This window comes from Prionailurus bengalensis, chromosome D1 (assembly GCF_016509475.1).
Source record: "Prionailurus bengalensis isolate Pbe53 chromosome D1, Fcat_Pben_1.1_paternal_pri, whole genome shotgun sequence".
Classification (NCBI taxonomy): Eukaryota; Metazoa; Chordata; class Mammalia; order Carnivora; family Felidae; genus Prionailurus; species Prionailurus bengalensis.
Window position 1 is genome coordinate 6,820,268 of NC_057346.1, and position 23,751 is coordinate 6,844,018.

General features: G+C 39.0%; 1 protein-coding gene across 4 annotated transcripts in view; it reads left to right on the forward strand.

Annotated features, from left to right (window-relative positions):
* Positions 1–23,751, forward strand: part of ATM (ATM serine/threonine kinase) — a 130,113-nt gene that overhangs the window by 15,065 nt on the left and 91,297 nt on the right. For all 4 annotated transcript variants that reach the window (XM_043579252.1, XM_043579250.1, XM_043579253.1 and 1 more), the window contains 12 exons: positions 7,738–7,903; positions 8,982–9,220; positions 11,010–11,173; positions 12,641–12,810; positions 14,339–14,710; positions 15,359–15,553; positions 16,334–16,429; positions 17,291–17,516; positions 19,572–19,697; positions 20,265–20,390; positions 21,328–21,417; positions 22,915–23,086. In XM_043579252.1, the coding sequence (XP_043435187.1) occupies positions 7,738–7,903; positions 8,982–9,220; positions 11,010–11,173; positions 12,641–12,810; positions 14,339–14,710; positions 15,359–15,553; positions 16,334–16,429; positions 17,291–17,516; positions 19,572–19,697; positions 20,265–20,390; positions 21,328–21,417; positions 22,915–23,086 (2,142 nt within the window). The remainder of the gene's footprint in view (positions 1–7,737; positions 7,904–8,981; positions 9,221–11,009; positions 11,174–12,640; positions 12,811–14,338; positions 14,711–15,358; positions 15,554–16,333; positions 16,430–17,290; positions 17,517–19,571; positions 19,698–20,264; positions 20,391–21,327; positions 21,418–22,914; positions 23,087–23,751) is intronic.

A 23,751-nucleotide genomic window follows, 5' to 3' on the forward strand; every position in this document is an offset into this window, starting at 1 on the left:
TTGTTCATTACTATCATACAGAAGTACAACTGATTTTAATGTATTAATCTTGTGTCCTGGGACCTTGCTAAAATCACTTATTAGATCTAGGAGTTCTTTTTTAGCTTCCGTGGGGTTTTGTCTTTAGGCAGTCCTGTATCTGTGTTTTTTCCATTCATTTCTGAGCTGTGTGACTTTTATTTATTTTTTTCTGCTGTATCCTATTGATGAAGAGCTTCAGTATGATTTTTTCAAATGGTGAAACTTACATGACATAAAATTTACCGTCTTAACCATTGTTAAGTGTACAGTTCAGTGGCGTTACGTATTATATCCACATTGTTGTGCAACCATCACCTTCCATTTCCAACACTTTTCTCATCTTCCCAAACTGAAACTCACTCCTGCAGCCCTTGGCAACCATTCTGCTCTCTGTATCTGTAAGTTTGACCACCCTGGCCGCCTCGTGTAAGTGAAATCATACAGTGTTTGTCCTCTTGTCAATGGCCCATTTCACTCGTGTCTTCAAGGTTCATCCATGTCGTAGTGTGTCTCACAACTTACTTCCTTTTTAAGGCTGAGTAATATTCTACTGTGTGTATATACTACATTTTGTTTATGTATTCATCTGTCATTGAGCATTTGAGTGGTTTCTACCTTTTGGCTGTTGTGAATAATGCTGTTATGAACATGAGCGTACAAATAGCTCTTTGAGTCCTTTATTTTTGGGGGGAGGGTGGCACAAAGGTGATTTTATTAAAGCACAGGGACAGAACAGGACCCTTGGGTAGGAAGAGCTGCCTGAGTCCTTTGTTTCAGTTCTTTTGTGTATTTATCCAGAAGTAGAATTACTGCATTATATGGTAACTCCGTGTTTAATTTATTGAGGAACCACAAAACTTTTCCTCAAGGGCTGCATCGTTTTACAGATCCACAATCACAAGCGTTCCCAGTGTCTCCACACTCTTACTACCAACACTTGTTCTTTTTCTTGTTTTGATAGTAGTCCTCCTAATGTGAATGCGTATGAAGTGGTGTCTTGTTGTGATTTTGATTTGCATTTCTCTAATGACTCTTCTCTAATGACTTTAACATGTACTTATTGGCCATTTGCACATCATCTTTGGAAAAGTATCTATTCCTGTCTTCTGTCCAGTTTTTATTCTATGTATCTGTGTGTCTATTTATTTATATGTTTTTGAGTGAGTGAGAGAGAGAGAGAGAAAGGGCGTGAGTGAGCAAGGGGCAGAGACCGAGAATCCCACAAGGGGCAGAGAGTGGGACGGAGGGAGGGAGAGAGTGAGGGGCAGAGAGAGAATTCCACATGGGCTCCGCACTGTCAGTGCTGGGCTTAAGCTCACCTGACGTGGGGCTTGACCTCAGGAACGGTGAGATCTTGACCTGAGCCAAAGTCGGATGCTTAACCGACTGAGCCACCCAGGTGCCTCCTTTGTCCAGTTTTTAATCAGCTTGTTATCTTGTTGTTGAAATGTAGGAATTCTTTACATATTCTGGATGTTAACCCCTGATTGTCAGATATATGGTTTGCAACTATTTTCTCCCATTCCATGGGTTGCTTTAACGCTGACAATAGTGTTTTTTGGTATACAAAAGTTAAGTCAACCTTGCATTCTTGGGACATACCCTCCTAGGGCATGATGTATTATTCTTTTTACGTATTACTAGATTGAATTTGAAGGTTATTTTTGGAAGGTGATTTTTAACTATGAATTCAATTTCTTTAACAGATATGGGAATATTTAGTTTATTTCTTTTTTTGTTAGCTTTAATAACTTGTGTAAGAATTTGTACACTTTAAGTTGTTTAATGCAGGAGCATAAAGTTGTTCTTAAACATTATTACCTTGTTGTCCTTTTAATGTATGTAGGCTTGATTTGGTATTGCCTCTTTCATTATTGATTTCTGGTATTATTCTTCCCTTATGTTTATTTTGGGTTTAATTTGTTCTCTAGTTTCTTAACGTAGAAGCTTGCATCATTGGTTTGAGAGCTTCTTTCCTAATATATGTATTTAATATAATATAAATTTTTCTCTAAACACTGCTTTGTCACATCTCACGCATTTTGGCATTATTACATTTTCATTTGTCTTCAGTTCAAGATTTGTTTTTCTTGAAAGTTCTTCTTTGACCTGTGGATTATTTAGAAGTGTGTTATTTAATTTCCAATTGTTTGGGGGTACTTTCCTATTTTTTATTTCATTTTCCCTTTTATGGTTTTTAGTCTAATTACATTATCGTCAGAGAACATACTTCTTATAACATATTTATAATTATTATGACTTCTTTCATGGGCCCAGGATAAAGTCTAATGTGATGAATGCTCCATATGCATTTGAAAAGAATGTCTGTCTGTTGTTATGGGTGATTCGTTCTGTAAATGGCAACTAGAGTCAGTTGGTTGATGGTGTTCAATCCTGTAACAGACTGGTGTGAGAGCTTGAGTGACAAGTGAGGAAATGGATTAGCAAAACGACGGTTTCCGAAGCTTTGGTTGTGAGGTGAAGGGAAAGAGGGGTCCTGCTAGAGAGGAGAGTAACTAGAGTATACCTAAATATAATCGGAAGGATTTCATGCAGAGAGAGTGTGTGAATACACAGGAAAATGGACTATGTTTTCTGAGAATAAGTGTTTCCAAAGGAAGAGCTCTGGGATTGTCCCAAGGAAGAGGGCAGGTTTTCTAATGGGGTAGGAAGGAAGAAACGTTAAAACTTTTCGTGGCTTTCCTGTAAAACTAGCAAGAAACGTCGACTCCCCCTTTGCTCGGCCTTGGAAGTGCGGGGTAGCTCTGCCTGCCTCTCTGACCGTAACCAAAAGCCTGCCCCCGTCCTTCTGATCTCTGTGTTCTGGCTGCAGTGGCCCTCATTCAGATTCTCTAACCCAGTGGTCTCCAGACACTTTTTAAAAAACAGACTGCATTTTTTTAGAGCCATTTCAGATTCATCGCAAAATTGAGCAGGAAGTACAGAGTCTGAGCGAGCCCTCACACACAGGCACGGCTTCTGCTCTTGTCAACTTCCTGCATCAGAGTGGCACATTTGTTTCAGTCCACGCACCCACACTGACGCCTCCTGTCACCTGGCATTCACACTTGACACTGGGATCACTCCTGGTGTCGTCCGTTCAATAGATTGTGACAAGTGTGTAATGAGGGGTATTTACCATTATAGTGTCACATAGAATAGTTTCACTGCCGTAGAAATCCTCCGTGCTCTATCAGTTCATCCTTCCCTTCCCACTGATTCCCAGCAACCAGTGATCTTTTTACAGTCTCTCTAGGTTTGCCTTTTCCAGAATGTGATGTAGTTGGTATCATGTAGTCATAGTACATAGTCTTCTCACACTGGCTTATTTCACTTAGTAATATGCATTTAAGGTTCCTCCGTGCCACCCCATGGCTTGATAGCTTACTTCTTTTTAGCGCTGAATAATATTCCATTGGCTGCATGTGCCACACTGTAATTTTCCATTCATTTACTGAAGGACACCTTGATTGCTTCCAGGCTTTGACAGTTATGAATAAAGCTGCCATAAACATCTGTGTGCAGATAGGTTTCCAGCTCATTTCAGTAAATACCAAAAAGTATGATTGCTGGATCATATGGTAAAACTTTGTTTAGTTTTATAAGAAGCTGCCAAAGCTCTCTTCCCAAATGGCCGTTATTGATTTCTACATCAATAAAGCTTAATTTTTTATTTGTAATTACTTTTAATTTAAAAAATAAGAATTCTAGTATTTCCTTCTGACACTGCTATGGATCATCTCTCACTGTTTCGAGAGTGCAAGCCCTTTCTTGCCTCATGACCTGTCCTCTTGTTAGAGGCTACCCTTTGTATGGCTGGTTTCTTCTCATCCTGCAGGTCTCAACTTAATGCCACTGCTGTGTTCTGGTCTCCCCTTCTAAATTTGTTCCTGTCTTTTTATATTCTACCATAGTACCCTGTTTCCTCAGGATTCTCGCAGAGTCGTGACACCGAGGCTTTTTTCTTTAATTTTTTCTAACGTTTATTTATTTTTGAGAGAGAGAGAGAGAACGAGAGAGAGCTCACGCGTGGGGGACGGGGAGACAGGGAGACACAGAATCAGAAGCGGCTCCGGGCTCTGAGCTGCCAGCACAGAGCCTGACGCAGGGCCTGAACCCATGAACCAACCATGAGATCGTGACCTGAGCTGAAGTCAGATGCTCAACCCAGGTGTCCCAAACACGGAAGCTTTTTATCCAGGAAGGAACTTTATTTGTGCCAGCACCACTCAGTTGGGTTCCTACCCAAAGAACTGAGCACTCAACGTCACATGGCATAGTTTTGTTTTGTTTTAATTTTTTTTTAACGTTTTATTTTTGAGACAGAGAGAGACAGAGCATGAACGGGGGAGGGTCAGAGAGAGGGAGACACAGAATCCAAAGCAGTCCAGGCTCTGAGCTCTCAGCACAGAGCCTGATGTGGAGCTCAGTCTCACAGACCGTGAGATCATGACCTGAGCCGAAGTCGGACGCTTAACTGGCTGAGCCACCCAGGCGCCCCTCATGACATAGTTTTTTAAAATACATTTTCTATTTCTTTGGCTACCCATATATGGTAGGTAACAGATTAACATGTAGTCTGATTAAGTAGTCTCCGTTTACAAGGTCATGAGGGATGTTGTCACGCAGGCGGATAGCCAGGTTACCTTGAAGTTTTCTCTCCCTTTTTTTCTCCCCTTAGGGAGGGGACCCTACCACAATAGTACTTTTGTGAAAATAAATAACACACTTCTGAATTCATGGGTCAAAAGAAAAGTCTTCAAGGACATCAAAGTATACTTAGAACTGGATGAAAATGAAAAAAAAAAAAATACAAGATGTCAAAATTTGTAGAATGCAGCTAAAGTTATATGGAAAGGGCAATTTTTATAGCATCAACTGCCCATACTAGGAAGGAGGAAAAGTCTCACATCAGTAACCTTAGCTTCCACCTCAAGAAACGAGAAAAGCAAAACCAAACTCTTTGAAGCAAGTGGAAGTAAAGAAATCACTGGAATTGAAAACAGAAAAACAAGAGAGAACAATTAATTAAATAAAAAGCTGATTCTTTGACAACATCAAGAAAATCTAGAACTGCTAGCAGGAGTGACTTACATACAAAAGAAGACACAGATTGCTGATATGAGGAAGGAAATAGATACAGTTGCATGTTTTGCAGCGATTAAAAGAGTATTGACATACTATGGACAACTCTATGCATTTAAATGCAGCAGTTCCTTTATGGATTCCTTCTTTTTTTTTTTTAATGTTTATTTTTGAGAGAGACCGATCGTGAGTGGGGAAAGGGCAGAGAGAGACGGGGAGACATAGAATCTGAAGCAGGCGCCAGGCTCCCAGCTGTCAGTGCAGAGCCTGATGCAGGGCTCGAACTCAGGAACCTTGAGATCATGACCTGAGCTGAAGTCAGTCGCTTAACCGACTGAGCCACCCAGATGCCTCTGGACCAGTTCCTTTAAACCACACCCTATCAGAACTTACCCACTGGGAAATAGATACTCTGAATAGTTATGAATCGATAATTTAAAACCATTCATGAAAGACACTGGGAACAAGGCAAGAATGTGTGCCCTCCCCACTCCTGTTGAGCCTTGCACTAGAGGTTCTAGACAGGGCAGTTAGGCCAGGAAAGGAAATAAAAGGCGTACAGATTAGAAAGGACTAAAGAAAACTGTTCCAGTTTGCAGATAGCGTGAGTGTCTATGTATAAAGTCCTAAGGAATCTACATTTAATTTAAAACTTTTTTTTTTTTTTAATTTTTTTTTTTTAACGTTTATTTATTTTTGGGACAGAGAGAGACAGAGCATGAACGGGGGAGGGGCAGAGAGAGAGGGAGACACAGAATCGGAAACAGGCTCCAGGCTCCGAGCCATCAGCCCAGAGCCTGACGCGGGGCTCGAACTCACGGACCGCGAGATCGTGACCTGGCTGAAGTCGGACGCTTAACCGACTGCGCCACCCAGGCGCCCCAATTTAAAACTTTTAACTCCAGAAGTCCTTTTAAATATCATGTTCCTTTACTATTCATTCTTTGAGCTTTTCTGTCAGTGTTGAATTCATGGAGGAAGTGAATCCACCTGGAGGCATGTCCTACAGCCTTTTTTTGAAGAAGTTGGACTCTTTGCTTTTGAGACTTCTGTTGACGGCTTATGCTGGTTTTTTTTTTTTAACCGCTAGCCAGGATAGTATGTGGGATTCTATGAGAATTGGGATCAACTTCCCTGATCTAACATAAATGCCTTAGAACTTGAGCTTTAATCCAAGACAGTTGGCTTTCTCATTTCACCTCTCTGCACCTACCAACTAATAAGAGTAAGGTAACCACTCCTGTGTTCTCTTCTCCACGTTTGTGTGTATTAACTCACAGTTTTACCATTTAGGTGTTGTATGTCATGATGAAACTTTGAGAAGCACTGATGTAGAGTTGCATAAATTGATGTCATATACGATAGGAATCATTTGAACGGTCATTTTCTTTACTATCATGTTTGAGGTATTTATATTGTCCTTATTCTTTTGTATTTGATAACTGATTGTAAACTATTTTTGCAGAATTAAGTGATATTATACAGTTGAAAAGGCAGATACCCATGGTGTTAGTCTTACTTTACCAGCCAAGGACTTTGTGTTTTTCTCTTTATGGGAAGAAAATCCTGCATTAGCAACTTTGGTTTTCATTGTTTTGGGAGATGATTCTCAATGCATTTCAATGTTTCTTTGTGTCTTATAAGCAGACACTGGCTGCTTTATTCCTGGCTTTTTTTTTTTTTAATGTTTATTTACTTTTTGAGACAGAGAGACAGAGCATGCGTGCGAGACAGGCAGAGAGAAAGAGGGAGACCCAGAATCCAAAGCAGGTTCCAGGCTCTGAGCTGTCCGTACAGAGCCCCACACAGGGCTCGAACTCATGAGCCGTGAGATCATGACCTGAGGTGAAGTTGGACGCTCAACCGACTGAGCCCCCCAGGCGCCCCGTCCAAACCTTTTTTTAAGTACGTGTGTATAGCAGACCTTGGAAGCCAGAGATGATGGCTTCCTCCGAGCAAAGGACAGGCTTGCTTGCTGCCTATTTGTTACAAGTGGCTTGAGATTTCTCTTCTATAATGTAGCTCACTTTTGTATCATGTCCCTTGTCCCTCTTCAGGTTGCCTTCAGGGCTGAGGAATTTATGTAAGAAGGAAGGTCCTGTGGCTATTGTCATGGCTGTGAGAAATAAACTGTCATTTTTCTCGGATCAAGAATATCTTGTCTTCTGCCAACACCCAGGAAACTGGCATTCTGATTCCTTAGGTTTCAAGTAGAATAAAATTTTATCCCCTTGACATGGTTCTTGATGCTCTTGATATATTTTACACGTGTTATTAATCAGTCGGCTTTAAAACAAAATAGTAGATTGTGTGTGCCCTGTGTCACATGCTCTGTTAGACCTACATGGAAGGACGTAGATATTGAAGAGGTGCCACAGCTTGTCTGAGGGCCGGCTGCACATGGTCTGCGGCCTTAAGTTGTTCCTCTCTCGAAGGCAGTTTACATAACATAACATTAAATACTGATTGAACACTTTTACTGTTTTGAGTGTAAATTAGTGTAATTTTTAATCTTTTTGTCTGTATGGGATTATTGAAATTTAAATTGTAGCAGGACCTTTAAGTTAAATGCTTTGATAATTTTCTTTTTGATAACATAACTAAAATGGTTTTTTTTGTTTGTTTTTTAAGAGTTGTTCTCTGTGTACTTCAATCTGTACCTTAAACCTGCACAAGACATTAATAGAGTTTTAGTGGCTAGAATAATTCATGCTGTGGCCAGAGGGTGCTGTTCGCAAACTGATGGATTGAATTCCAAATTGTTGGATTTCTTTTCCAAAGCTATTCATCATGCAAGGTAATCTAGTCTCGTTTTGTTCTGTATTGGAAATCTATTTGATCTTTTTGCAAGTATATCTTTTATTTTGTGTGTGTGTGTGTGTGTGTGTGTTTTAATGTGTATTTATTTTGAGAGAGAGTGCAAGAGGGGAGGGACAGAGACAGAAAACCTTAAGCAGGTGCCATGCTATCAACCCAGAGCCCGACGTGGGGCTCAGACTCATGAACTGTGAGATCATGCATGACCTGAGCTGAAATCGAGAGTCAAACGTTTAACTGGCTGAGCCACCCAGGTGCTCTGCAAGTCTGTCTTTTAGATCTAGCATCTGAAAATGTTACCAATTAAAAAAACAAAAACATCAGCCCATTGTAGTAGAATTAGTAGATTCCTAAAGAAAGTAGCACTCCAGGGGCGCCTGGGTGGCGCAGTCGGTTAAGCGTCCGACTTCAGCCAGGTCAGGATCTCGCGGTCCGGGAGTTCGAGCCCTACGTCAGGCTCTGGGCTGATGGCTCGGAGCCTGGAGCCAGTTTCCGATTCTGTGTCTCCCTCTCTCTCTGCCCTTCCCCCGTTCATGCTCTGTCTTACTCTGTCCCAAAAATAAATAAATGTTGAAAAAAAAAAATTTGTTTTAAAAAATAAAAAAAAAAAAAAGTAGCACTCCAGCTATTCTTGAATATCCAAAGGCAGAACATGAAAATGATGTTTTTAAGTGGGAGATCAGTGCTGCTTTATTAAAAAAGGTAAATATCCTCTTAAGTAGTTTGATTTTCCCCATTTTTGAGAATAGATGTACTAAGAAAAAATGAACTAGTGTATTTTGGAAGTATCAATATCTTACGTTTGTGCTGCCTTAGTCTATAACATGAAACATTGTATACATGGTGTTTGAGCAGCAGAGAGAGCTGGTGTCCTAGCACCAGATAATGTTGTTGCTGCCTGTAGTCCCACTAGGATTTGTTTCCTGAATAGTTCTGAAACTAAGGCTATTGTTATTTGAAGATTAGATACTTTTTTCTTTCCAGCGTGCAACTTCATAACTGTCTTCAGTGTTCATTGTCTTCCCTGTTAAGCGGAGTGTGTTTATTTTCTGTGACAGACAAGAGAAGAGCTCTGCAGGTCTAAACCACATCTTAGCAGCGTTTGTTATCTTCCTCAAGACGTTGGCTGTTAACTTTCGAATTTGTGTGTGTCAGTTAGGAGATGAAGTTCTTCCTACCTTGCTTTATATTTGGACTCAACACAGACTTAATGATTGCTTAAAAGAAGTGATTATTGAATTATTTCAGCTGCAAATTTATATCCGTCATCCAAAGGGAGCTAAAACCCAAGAGAAAGGTAATAAAAGGCAGTTTTTGCTGTTTTGAATTTACTTCCTCATCGAAATGTAGGGGCTTAAGTATGAAAATTGTATTTTGTAGGAGGTTATGACCTTCTTATGGATTACTGTGCTTGATAATGGTATTAGTCATAGGGATATTTCTCACACTTTTTTTAGAATTTGAAGTTGTGGTAGCAAGTCATATTGTGCCGTTTGTTTAGTACATTGCTAAGCATCACAAGGAAACACAAATATGACGCGATGTCCCCTCTGGGAGCTGATGATGCAGCAGTTAGGTGCTAAAAGGTATTTCTCATACTGTAGCGTAAAAGAGTTCAGAGAAGGCAGGGCCTTGTTTATTTACATGTGGCTTTTATTAGGAGGTAGAAAAGATAAATATGGACCCAAAGCCGTCAGATTAGTCAGTTCCTCAGGGAGATGTGTACATACTGCTTTAAACCTCATACTTGATCCAGGCCCCTGTTTGCTGGGAATACCAGAAATGAATGATTTCTCCTCTTTGATACCTTTACCTTCATTTTTCATCAAGAGAGTATTGCTGGTTAATACATATCGCATATTTGAAAGCAGCTAGGATAGTAGATCTTAAAAGTTCTCATCACAAGGAAGCAGCTTTTTTTTTTTTCTTTTTTTGTTATGTAAGGTATGTTAACTAGACTTACTGTGGTCATTTCACAAGGTTATACAAATACCGAATAATTACGTTGTACACATGAAACTAACGTTGCATGTCAATTATACCTTCATAGAAAGAGTACTGCTGGGATGGTTTCGCTTCATTCAGTAGAAGGGAACTTTATTGGGCGGAACAGGAACTGAACGAGTTCCCCCATGCTCAGGGTGTGTTTACTTTTGGCCTTGTACTGGCCTTTGGATGAATTCATCATGGCGAGCGTAATGACTGTGTTAGGAAATCATGCTACACTGAGTAATAGCAGCTAAAATGGAAGAAAACAGTTATAGCCAATTTTTTTCAAAAGTAGCAATGTTTAATGGGCTCTTCTAGTATGTGTAGTCAGAGTATTTGTGGCCCAAGAAACTCCTGAAGTCAAAGAATGGCGGATTCTCTTAGTTTGTCATCTTTCACACAGCTTTCACCAGGATGAAGATCAGGCTTAATTTATGGGATGGCATGATATGTTTAGGGTTTTAGTTAATGGTATATTTAGGATGAAAATTGACAGGATGGTGAGTTTGCCAGAAACACTAATGTAGTGTTAGACTGCGTTAATAGATTTTATGGTTCTTTGTGGGGAGTAACAGCTCCTTTGTTACCCATCTGGTCAGATGACAGTGGGAGTATTCTGTCTACCAGATTTTGGACAGTCACCATTTGAAGAGAGATATAGTAGAGTGGAGTGTGTTTAGGGAAAGGTGACCAGAATAATGAGAAGTCTGGGTAACATGTCATTTGTACACCAGTTAAAGGAACTGGTAACATTTTTCTCTAAATGATGTAGTGAGAACTTGGTCCTCATGTAAATGACAGAGCATGTTAATTACATTTGCCTCAGGGGAGAGACACAGTTAAAGTTCGATTGAGATTTTCATTGAGTTGATCAGAGAAAAATCAGACTATTGAAGAATTTTATAGGAAACACAGGTAAGCTGAGCATGAAGCGGACACTTACAAAGTAGAGTTTGCCAAGGATATTGTCACAAGAGGCGTTAGTACTGAGTGGGCAGTTGGCCCAGTTTCCGCCTCAGTAGCTGAATGGTTTTGTGGGAGGTGGTGGGGCAAATGGAGTGTGTATGTAGATTATATTCTCTTTTTTTGAATTACAGGTGCTTATGAATCAAATAAATGGAAAAGTATCTTATACAACTTATATGATCTGCTGATTAATGAGATAAGTCATATAGGAAGCAGAGGGAAATACTCTTCAGGATCCCGTAATGTTGCTGTCAAGGAAAACTTGATTGACCTGATGGCAGATATTTGTCACCAGGTATAGTTGGTTGAAATTTTCCATTAATTTCCTTTTATTTGGTGGGTTTTTTGTTTTTTGTTTTTTTGGTTTTTTTAGAGATAGAGAGAGGATCTTAAGCAGGCTCCAGCGTGGAGCCTGATGTGGGTCTCCATCTCACGACTTGTGAGGTCTTGACCTGAGCCAAAATCTAGTTGGATGCTTAACCAACTGAGCCACCCAGGTGCCCTTTACTGGACTTTTCAAATGTGCGTTCTGATAGGAAACCTTGTCAAATTATTTTGTATATGTAGCTTTTCTGTTCAAAATACTGTAAATATTTGGAATTAATCTTCTGACTTAAAAAACTATTTTGCACACATGAACTTAGTGAAAACTAGTGATGAACTCTTCATTCTTAAAAGGTTGTCTGTAGAAAATCAGATTGTTTCTTGTTTAAAATTTTTTTTTTCTACTGAGTTAGAAATCACATAGCATACAAGTACACAATTGAGTGGTTTTCAGTATTTTCACTATATTGTGCAAGCATCACCACTGTGTGATTCCAGAATAATTCCACTACTCCCCAAACAGACTCTGTACCTGTTAGCAGTCAGTCCCAGTGCCCAGCTTTTTTCAGTTTTTAGCAGCTAACCACTAAGCTCCTTTCTGTCTCTAAAGATTTGCTATTTTGGACATTTCATGTAAATGAAATAGAAACACAACTGTAAACTACGTGGAAACAACTTGTAGTCTTTCGTCCATGTTGTGCTAGGAACTAGTGGTTCATTCCTTTTTATTGCCTGATAATGTTTAGTAGCGTGGGTATTTTACATTTTGCCCGTTCATCAGTTGATGGCAGTTTTGGTTTTTTTTTTAATGTTTTTATTTTATGTTTGAGAGAGAGAGAGAGGGACTGAGTGTGAGTGGGGGAGGGGCAGAGAGAGAGAGAGACACAGAATCTGAAGCAGGCTCTAGGCCCTGAGCTGTCAGCACAGAGCCCGACGTGGGGCTCGAACCCACAAACTGCGAGATCATGACCTGAGCCAAAGTCGGATGCTTCACCGACTGAACCACCCAAGCGCCCCTATGGCTTAATGTTTCTTTTTTTTAAAAAAATTTTTTTTTTTTTTTTTTAATGTTTCTTAAGTAAAACTTTTTCCCAGAAATTTGATTAACATCCTGGGTAATTTCATTTGTCAGATATTTTCTTAATGCTAAACTTAAAATACTTTTTTTTAATTAAAAAAGCTTTTTTAAATTTAATCCCATTGAAAATAGAGATTTTTGCTTGGTAATATGTGCTTCCTGGAGAGCTGTTACAGTCCTGTAAAATGTTTGTTCATTACTATGTTATCATGCTTATATATTTCCATAATTTATTACTTTTGCTCTATGACTTTCCTGTGTCTAATTTGAGGAGGAACATTTTTTCCCTCATGAACTATTAGAAAACAGGAACAGTGTAAAAAAACAAAAAAAGTAAGTTGTCTTTTTGTTATTTTACAGGTTTTTAATGAAGATACCAGATCTTTGGAGATTTCTCAATCTTACGCTATCACACAAAGAGAACTTAATGATTACGGTGCAACTTGCAAAAAGAGGAAAATAGAATTAGGCTGGGACGTAATAAAAGATCATCTTCAGAAGTCACAGAATGATTTTGATCTTGTGCCTTGGTAAAATGTTCTCTTTTTCAGTGTCATCCTGGTCTCATTTAGTTTTTCTTATGAGACCTCTACTACAACAGCCTGGCCATAACTAGGTCATCTGTCCACTCCTAAACCAGTCATTGGCGGAGGGGAAGGTGGTTGCTGGGACGTGTTGAGGTCCACCACCGTGGCTCATGTGCTGGAGCCGGGGCCACGGCCTTAGCAAAGGAGATGGGGGGACAGCAGCCTGGGAGACAGTCATGTGTGGCTCGTGGAATTTCCTGAGTTGCGCATCTCAACGTAGACATTTTAGCAGGTACAGCACCTGCTAGTAAAAGTAGCTTGGGAAGAAATTAAAGATGGCATTCAGAAATCACAGAATAATTTGGACCTCTTGCCACAATGAAAGGTTGTCTTTTTAAAATTTTGCCAGGTACAGCATACACAGTTACTTAAATGATTAAATTGTTGACCTCTGTGATAACATAAAATAATAGGTTTGGTAGGAGTCTTTAGAATTCATCCAGTCCAGCCTGTTCGTTTTATCAAACTGAGGAAGGTTCCGCAGCTTGAACAAGGACACTTAAGAAATTTGTAGGTGACAGTCAAGCTTCTGTGATCCCTGCCTCCGTTTTCCCCATGTTGATGTAATAGTTAAATAGAATTGCGTTGTGGGGGAAAGCATCTTGATTTAGATACCTAGTGTTTGAGCTCATGTTTATTTTATATAGTGGAGGATCCCTATTTCAGATTCTTCAGTTTGTTCATTTCCTGCAGGGTTATTTATTGAATACTTGCTTTGTGCCAGTCATTATAGATGCAAGGATGAATAAGATAAAGTTCTTCTTCTTGAGCAGTATGCATTCTAAGAATTCACAGCAAATATTTTTTGACTTAACCAACATCTAGGAAGAATAGTTGTTTGGCTTTTTTGTTCTTGTTTTAGAGGACAAAAAAGCCAAACAACTATGGCTCCATCAGTTGGGCTTTCAACTTTGGCTCAGGTCATGATCTCATGGTCCGTGGGGTTCAAGCCTCACTTCGGGCTTTGCTCTGACAGCATGGAGCCTACTTTGGATTCTCTGACTCCCTCTCTCTCTGCCCCTCTGCCACTTGTGTGCTCTCTCTCTCTCTTTCAAAAATAAACATTAAAAAATTAACAAAAAAATAAATGAAAGAAAATTGATAATTTACTTTTTATTTATTTTTAAGTAGGCTTCAATGTGGGGCTCACACTCCCAGCCCTGTGATCAAGAGTTACATGCTCTACCTACGGAGCCAGTCAGGTGCACTTACCTTTAGTTACTCCTCAGAATTTTTGTGTAAGGGAAATATGACAGCTCCCCTACCTGGCCAAAAAGTTGTCATTCTTCCTGTCACTTTAGGAAGTAGGGCTTAATAAATACTAAGAGCCTTTTATTTGGAGAGTAGTATGGAAAGTAATGATGGTGATTCTTTAGGATACTGTAAAGGTGCTATGTCTGTAGATTTGTTTTCTGTTAGCTTGTTAATAGACTTGAATCATTTTCAAATTAATTACACTTTTTTCTTTTAGGTTACAGATTGCAACCCAATTAATATCAAAATATCCTTCAAGTTTACCTAACTATGAGTTGTCACCATTACTGATGATACTGTACCAGCTTCTGCCTCAGCAGCGACATGGGGAGCGCACGCCGTACGTGTTACGGTGCCTTGTGGAGCTTGCATCGTGTCAAGGCAAGAAATCAGACCTGGAAAGCTCACAGAAATCAGATTTATTGAAACTCTGGACTAAAATTTGGTCTATTACTTTTCGCGGTATAAGTTCTGAACGAATACAAGCTGAAAACTTTGGCTTACTTGGAGCTATAATTCAAGGTGGTTTAATTGAGGTTGATAGAGAATTCTGGAAGTTATTTACTGGGTCAGCCTGCAGACCTTCATGGTAGGTTGATTTATGTATTGTATTAGATTTTTATATATACATATACTTTTTTTTTTTTCCCTCTGGTTTTTGTAGTTTTTCACTTCAGTTAAAAATATGTTAAATTCTGGGGGTGCCTGGGTGGCTCAGTCGGTTGGGCATCTGACTTCGGCTCAGGTCATGATCTCCCTGTTCCCGAGTTCGAGCCTGGCTTCAGGCTCTGTGCTGACAGTTCGGAGCCTGGAGCCTGCTTCAGACTCTGTGTCTCCCCGCTCTCTACTTCTCTTCCACTCATGCTGTGTCTGTGTCTCTCAGAAATAAACGTTTAAAAAAAAACAACCAAAGAGATTCAAATTGTTCTTGAGGGGAAGAATGTGGACAGGAGATGGTAACTTAAAATTGGTGCATTTCTGCTTTTCCTGCAAGAATATATAGGTAGCGTTTATAGTCTCCTCTTGCAATTCTTTTCTCCCATTCTTGACTCTCCTATTCTGTCACTCAAGGGTGGGGAACGCTTTGTCATTCTTTCATCACATGTAATCTAATTTTGGTTATTCTCGTGATAGCACTTACTGCAGAAAGAAAACATAGAACTATTAGGACTGGGCCCGGGGTGGTGGGGGGGGGGAAAGCTTATTTTTAACAACAGCGCCCTCTGTTTTGTTGTAGTCCTGCAGTGTGCTGCTTGACTTTGGCCCTGACCATCTGCGTTGTTCCAGAAACAGTAAAGACAGGAGTGGAGCAGAATACATGTGAAGTAAATAGAAGCTTTTCGTTAAAGGAATTGATAATGAAATGGCTCTTATTCTATCAGTTAGAGGATGACTTTGAAGACAGTACCGAGCCACCCCCAGTTCTTCACAGGTGATTTGAATTCCTTAGCATCCAGCTGCTTTTTGTATGGGGAGGTACCGGAGGCTTGTGCTTGTTTGATACTCGATGGCTTGTCGCACAGTGGTAATGTGGGGTTTCTCAGACCTTACCCCAAATATTAAACAGTCCCTTTGTTTTTCCAGTGTTCTGTGTCTTTGTGCTTGGATGTCTTCATGTCCTTTTACTTTGTTTTTATCTCTGCTGAGACAGTGAGAACACAGGGGGATGTGCCTGTATAATACGAATTATAATTCTTTGAGCACTTCCGTGTTCCTTTGTGATTTTCTGTGAGTAGGTTCATCTGCATGTATGTCTGACGCAGACGTATCCCGGAATCAGAATGGGAGTATCTTGTGCGTGACGGGTGTTAAATTAATGGGGGGGAGGAAACTGGAGACAGTCAGAATGGGGCTTAAGCCCCAGAATGGGGAGCAGCTTGACCCTGTAACCTTTCCATAGCTGATGGTCCGGACTGAAGGAGTAGAGGATGGGATTTTGTGGGTCCTAGTGCTTTTGTTTTAATTTCGCAATCTGTTTCAGATACAATTTTTAAAAATTAGATGAGTCTGCTGCCAGGAAGTATTGAAAATTATAGTAACATAAAATAAACGTATGCTTCTTAATTCTTGTTTTAGATGTTAAAAAATTCAGTAACGATGAAAGAAAGTGATGTCAAGATTTACAACCAAACATGGATATTTAAGTATAAACAATGCATTCAATGGGTTTTGGTCTTCTAAGTGAAGATTTTTTTTAAATTTTCCTTTGTAGTAATTTTCCTCATCTTGCACTGGAGAAAATTCTTGTGAGTCTCACTATGAAAAACTCTAAAGCTGCAATGAATTTTTTCCAAAGAGTGCCAGAATGGTATGTTATCTAATAGAGTTCTGTATTCGTTTAAGCTATGGCTGTTAATTACAAAGATAATAATTTTAGCAGGGTAGTAGCTACGTCTTAAAAGTTATGAACTAAGTTGATCAATTAAAGAAAATTCCATCTCTGAGCCAGGGAAAAAGCTGCTTTTAATTCAATGATAGTGATCTGCGTTCTATAATTTTAGATCCTGTCGACTGGTTTTTAATGCCGTGTAGTATAGCGTGGCAACACTTGCCAATGGAAGAAATAGAATAGTTATCATGGGTGGTTAAGACATGAGTTTTTTAAAGATGTGACCCACTTTTGTATGCCATGTAAAATCTGTTCATTTTAAAATTAATGGTAATGGAGGATAGGTCAAAGTAAAAATAAGTCTAAAAACCTCATTTTAGTTGATTGAAGAGGCCCCTGATTATCACTGTGGCGGAAAATGGCTCACTAGTATTAAGACTCCTGATCTCCCTTGAGAGGGCATAGCATGAAAAACTCCTTCATTTTGGAGAAATCAAAGCGGAAAAAAGGAAAATGTTTTCAGATAATGTTTATCTTAGTGTTTGTACCTGGTGCTATTAATGTTTTCTTTTTAATGTTTTCTGACTTTGCCTTTGAAATTATAACCTATGTGTCTTTTATCCATGTGTTAGTGGAATTTGCTATTGCAAAATGAAAGCTGGTACACGAGCGTAGCCATTCCAAAGCCGAGAAGCCTTTAAAAAGACTAATCCGTTAATTGTGTAAGCAGTCTGTAAAGTAGATGCTAAGTTAAAGTTTTCATTTGTGATAAATTGCTGCTGCGTGGAGGTGAAGCAGTTGGTCACTTGATTGTACATTTAAGGTCTTACTCTCTTGAAGTGAACAACACCACAAAGATGCAGAGGAGTCTTCGTTCTCAGAAATTGAAGAACTGTTTCTTCAGACAACTTTCGACAAGATGGATTTCTTAACCATTGTGAAGGAATGTCCTGTAGAAAAGCTCCAGTCCAGTGGACGCATTTCTGTCCACCAGAACCTCAAGGAATCACTGGATCGCTGTCTTCTGGGGTTATCAGAACAGCTTCTAAATAACTACTCCTTTGAGGTGAGATTTTCAGAAGAACTAAAGACTACATCTGACTCAACTTTGGTGGACTGTTAGGAAGGAGAAACAGCAGAAGGGGCCCTGAGGATGGTGACAGGCTTAATTAAAAAAAGCATAGTGACAGTACATGCGTACAAATAGGGAAGACTTACTACAAGAGCAGAAAGACCCAAGAAGAATAATTTGTGTTTCTTTTGTACCAGGAATTCCAGTAGATGTTAAAGAAGTAGAATTCTTTGTGTGGGTTTGTGGGGAACAATAATGGTTTGGAGCATAGGGATTATTTGATGAGAAAGAACCTCTCCACTGAGAGGAGGGAGAGGTTACAATAACAGACAAGAACATCATTTAAACTGATCTCAAAGATCTTGGTGACACTTGAAGAGGGAGAAGTGTTAATAAAATGTAACAAATGATCTAGCAATCACCCATAGTTTAGAGGTCACCAGTAATTTCTCATAAATCGTTTTCTTCACTGTCTTAAGATCACACATTCTCATGGGGCGCCTGGGTGGCTCAGTTGGTTAAGTGTTTGTCTCTTGATTTTGGCTCAGGTCATGATCTCGTGGTGAGATTGAGCCCCGCGTTGGGTGTTGGGCTCCACGCTAGCAATGGAGCCTGCTTGAGATTCTCTCTCTCTCTCTCTCTCTCTCTCTCTCTCTCTCTGTCTCTCTCTGTCTCTCTCTGTCTCTCTTTCTCTTTCTCTCTTTCTCAAAGAAAAAAAGATCACAAATTTTCTTTGTGTGTACTATTCTCTTGCCGAAACTCCTGGTATTTTTGACGTGAAATAAATATCTTTCTACCTATTTTTGTGTGTTCAAAATCATCCACATGTCAAAATCCTGCTAAAGCCTTTTTTAGATAATCTCAGCCATAATAATTCATCTTTTGATTTTCACAGTACTTAGTATTTGTCAAAAAAATTTTTTTTAATGTTTTATTTTTGAGAGAGCGAACGTGAGTGGGGGAAGAGAGAGAGGGAGACAGAATCCGAAGCAGGCTGCAGGCTCTGAGCTGTCAGCATAGAACTTGATGTGGGGGCTTGAACTCGAGGACCAAGATATCATGACCTGAGCCAAAGTTGGATGCTCAACCTGACTGAGCCACCCAGGCGCCCTAGTATTTCTTTTTAAAGTAACTCTTAGTATATTCCTTGTCCCATGGATATTTGTGTGTATGTTTTATATGCAGATGTTTCAAGCCATGCTGTAAATCTCCTTAAAGGACATCTGTATTTTTGTTAATCTTTGGATCTTCCACAATGCCTTGTTATATTGTAAATGGTGAAATATTTGTTGAATAAAATAAAATTTGTAAGTTACTCAGAGGAGTGAATTCATTATCTGTGGGATAATGACCCACAGAGCCAGAGAAGAGATAGTGTGTCTGTTTCATATGTCTTATCCTTAGTTACTGACATTCTGCTAGATCACGCTTGTAACCATTTTCATGACAAAGTAATACAGTCTTCTGTGTTTTCCCCTAAAATGCCATTTCCTACAATATAGGAACAGAGCAATCTGGAAATGTTATTTTTCTGTGTAGCCATTGCAGATTTGTAAATAATTGTGTAAATTTGGCTGAGTGATATCTACTTGCAAAATTTGTGGTAGTTTCTAGAGTCTAAAAAGCTGAGTAAGTCAGGGTTCTTATCTTTCTGAAGCTCAAAATGTCATTTTAATATCTCTTTATATGAATCTGATTTCTGCTCCTATTCAAAGAGTTATAGACTTTTATTTGTGTATCATTTTTTTTCTTTCCACCATACCTCAAATATTAAGGGCCTTTGTGTACAGTACATTGTGCTACTTTAAGAGGAGATAGATGCCTAACTTGGCCATTAGGAGATAGTTTTGTTTTTCCCAAGATTTCTACTTATCACAACTCCGCAGGGATCTCTTAGATGTTTTTAGAGATAATCAGAATTATGCCACTATTAAATCAGTTAACTAGTTTCTTAATGTGTACCTAAGATTTGTTCCTACAAAAGATAACTGTGGTACTCAAAATTATTTGTGAAACGTGTATATTTTTTCTTTCTTGGTTCACTTGAAGTCTACAGATGCAGAAACGCTTATCCGATGTTCAAGTCTTGTGGTGGGTGTTCTTGGCTGCTATTGTTACATGGGTGTAATAGCTGAAGAGGAAGCATATAAATCAGAGTTGTTCCAGAAAGCCAAGGTATGAGAATTCATTCTGTTCACATTCTGGATAAATATGAGTGCAATGTATTCCTGGGGAAATTGGTATATTTGCTTGAGAAAACATAAAAACTTCTACATAGGGTAACCTTTTCTCTTTGGTTTATGCTGTCTGAGAGAAATGGAATTATCCATCCTTCCTTAAAACTTGATTTTAACCCAACTATACGTAGAGTAATTGAAATAGTATCACATTAACACTTAATCTTGTTAAAGAAAAATACTGACTTGTATGGGCACTTTTAAACGTTTTTTCTGTGATCAGTTATCCTAAAGAATCCTTGACTGAGTGTTAAGCAGGTTTGCTGGACACATGAAACTTACTTTCATCTCTGAGTCCTGTTCTGTCAGCGTGTGGTTTGTAAGGAGAACAGAGTATACGTTAAGTCATTAAAAACACTGTTAATTGTTACTATGACTTTTAGTTACTCTGGATAGCCAAGTATAACTTAAGAACACTGATTCTATTTCTTAAGTAGACTTTGAAGAGCACTCCCTAAACTGTCATTTTAACTAGAGTTTGGATTTTTTCTTCTTTTATCAATAGTCTCTCATGCAGTGTGCCGGAGAAAGTATCACTGTGTTTAAAAATAAGCCCCATGAAGAATCTAGGATTGTCTCACTGAGAAATTTGATGCATCTCTGTACGCGTTGCTTGTCTAACTGTACCAGGGTAAGGTGTTCTTACTTCACTGTGTGGTCACTCAGCGTGGTGGATAACTGGGTGCTGGTGGTACTGTTTTTTGGTCCATTTGTAATTTACAATTAAATGGAATGTAAATAAAGGTAGCATCCACAGGAATAAAGCAACAGGTAATCTGAGTTTCTCAGGAACGAATTTCATCATTTCGGGAAGGTTTCTGGGATTACCACTTTTATAGCCAACTACAGAGGCAACTCTTTTATGGGCAGCGTATTTTCTTTCATTTAGTAAAAATTTGTTGACTGTGGCCATGTGAGGTGCATACCACTGTACCGGGGCTAGTGAGCACCATGAAGATAGAGAACTCCAGCACATGCCTTGTTCTCTTTTGCCCAGATAGTCTTGTAGAACCCTGGCAGAAAGAGTGTTGCTCTGTGTCATCTTTGTTTCGATTTGGAACAGACCTAAGTTGTACCTGAGCCAGGCCAGAGTGTCAGTCACAGTTGGAAAGCAAGTTTTTCGAAAGCTAATGATAACTACATGGCTACATAACAATATTACCAGCACATATTTTTGATTTTATAATGTGTTTTTGTTTTTGTTTTTAGCTAAAAAAACGTAATGTGTTTTTCTGTGTTTTTCTGTAAATGGGGAAGGAGAGAAATGGAAGTGTGAATTCAAACTTACAGTTATCACTTGTGTTTAGGGTCAGTAGTCGGTATTTTACTTTAATGTTTATACACAATATACTTAAATGTGCTGTAGTTATTACTCTAAGAAAAGAGGTTGGTGTTGTTGATGCAGTTTATATCTTGGCCCTGATAGTAAACTGATCATCCATGCTTCTCATGATAGAGAATTTCCAGCGTCAAAGAAAATTGGTATTTCATTTAAGATAGAGAAGATATTGTCTGCCAAGAATAAGTTTTTATTTTTTTGTTTGCTTGTGTTTTTGTCTTCATTACAGCCCAGTCCAAATAAGATTGCATCTGGATTTTTCCTGAGATTGTTGACATCAAAGCTAATGAATGATATTGCAGATATTTGTAGAAGTTTAGTAAGTATGCGTGTTTTACCACCCTGTTTCATTGATTCTTTGATTCTTTTTTCGTTGATACCTCTCTTCGGTAGGTATTCATCTCACGATATATGGCACCTTATGTATTTTTAAATGTGGAAATTGAAGTTATTTGGTTTTGGAGGGGAATATATTCTTTGCTTCTTAATATCGGTACATACTGGTTGGCTTTTAGTTTTTCAGTAATTAGTAATAGACTGAATGATTGTAAAGTAATCATCCAGGCTTACACTTATTTCTATGTAACACTATACCAGAATTCAAAGTAATTGTTTATCTTTAAAAATAAAAACAAAAACTGTGTCAGACGAACAACACCTTCTCATCATGGCATTAACTTTTCTTCCATCCATACGAATGGGCTTTTGCTACATGTATTCTTTAGTCTAGAACAGTGCCTGGCATGTACACTACTTACTCAAATGTATGTTGAATGAAAAATATTCTGTAATTTGGTCATTTTTCTATGTTGCTACATGCTGCTGTTTTTTATTTATTTATTTATTTTAATGTATATTTATTTTTGAGAGACAGAGACAGAGACAGAGCACGAGCAGGGGAGGGGCAGAGAGAGAGAGAGGGAGACACAGAATCTGGAACAGGCCCCAGGCTCCAAGCTGTCAGCACAGAGCCGGACGCAGGGTTGAACTCACGAACTGCAAGATCATGACCTGAGCCGAAATCAGATACCCAATTGACTGAGCCACCCAGGCGCTCCTACTTGTTTTTTTAAAGTAGCATTGTATCTCATTATATGGGAATGGTATATATGTATTTTTAGTCCATCTGACCTTACCATTAGATGTCGTTTCTATTTTGTTGTTGTTACAGAGAGTTTTGTGGTAAAGATTCTTGTATTTCTGTCTACTAGTATGTGTGTATATCATGAATGTAGAATAAATTCTAGCAGTGGAGGGGCGCCTGGGTGGCGCAGTCGGTTAAGCGTCCGACTTCAGCCAGGTCACGATCTCACGGTCGGTGAGTTCGAGCCCCGCGTCGGGCTCTGGGCTGATGGCTCAGAGCCTGGAGCCTGTTTCCGATTCTGTGTCTCCCTCTCTCTCTGCCCCTCCCCCGTTCATGCTCTGTCTCTCTCTGTCCCAAAAATAAATAAACGTTGGAAAAAAAAAAAAAAAATTCTAGCAGTGGAATTGCTTGTTTAAAAGGAATGCGAATTTTACTTTTTGATGGATATTGTCAATTTCCTCAAAAACAGTCCTACCAATTTATACTTTTCCCCATATGCTCATGACATTTGGGTGTTACAAAGCTTATTGTAAGAAATTATTTTTAAGGTTTGCGTATTATTGTTGTATATACATACTACAGTGTATCCATTTTTTATTGTTAGACATTTAATAGAAATAATACTGCAGCATTCATAGATGTGAATGTTGAATTGTTTGATTAGGTGAATTTTAACTAAAACATGCTTCTGGAAGAAGCTAATTTAAACATCTTTGTTTTTCTTCTCTGAAGGCATCCTTCAGCAGAAAGCCATTTGACTATGGAGAAGTGGAATCAGTGGAAGATGATCCTGACGAAAGTCTGATGGAGGCGGAGGATCAGTCATCCATGAGTCTATTCAGTGATTACCCTGCCGGCAGTGTTAGTGATGCTAACGCATCTGGAGAGGGTCAGAGTACTATTGGTAAATACGCATTTACTGCTTGGGATTTCTTTTTCCCTTTGTATTGATTTGGCATTACGAAAGGCCTCAGAGATACCAATTTTTTGCCCATTTTATTGTCCCTTCTATAGTCTGCTGGGATTGGTTCCTTTCTGTGTACCTTAGATTTCTTTGATTTTGAATTGAATTTATTAGTTATCTGTGTTATTCTTCATCTAAGGAATTTAAAATAGATTATTTGGAAAACAAAGCAGGAGAGTGAAAACACCCCTGGGGCCATCGCTTTTTGGAATCAGCATCAACCGTTCACATGTTTTTTTATGCCTTCATTTCCTTTTAACAACTGTGAGCATTTTTTTTCATTAAGCTTTATTGGTAATTATACCTAAAAATATATTTTTTTTAATGTTTATTTTTGAGAGAGAGCAAGAGAGAGAGAGAGAGAGATTTAGAGCAGGGGAGGGACAGAGAGAGAGGGAGACACAGAATCTGAAGCACGATCCAGGCTCTGAACTGTTAGCAGAGAGCCCAATGCGGGGCTCAAACCCACGAACTGTGAGATATGACCTGAGCAGAAATCGGATGCTTAACTGACTGAGCCGCCCAAGTGTTCTGATCATTGTACTTTTTAATGGCTTCGTAATATCCAAATTAACATATGTACCATAACTCACGTGACCATTTTT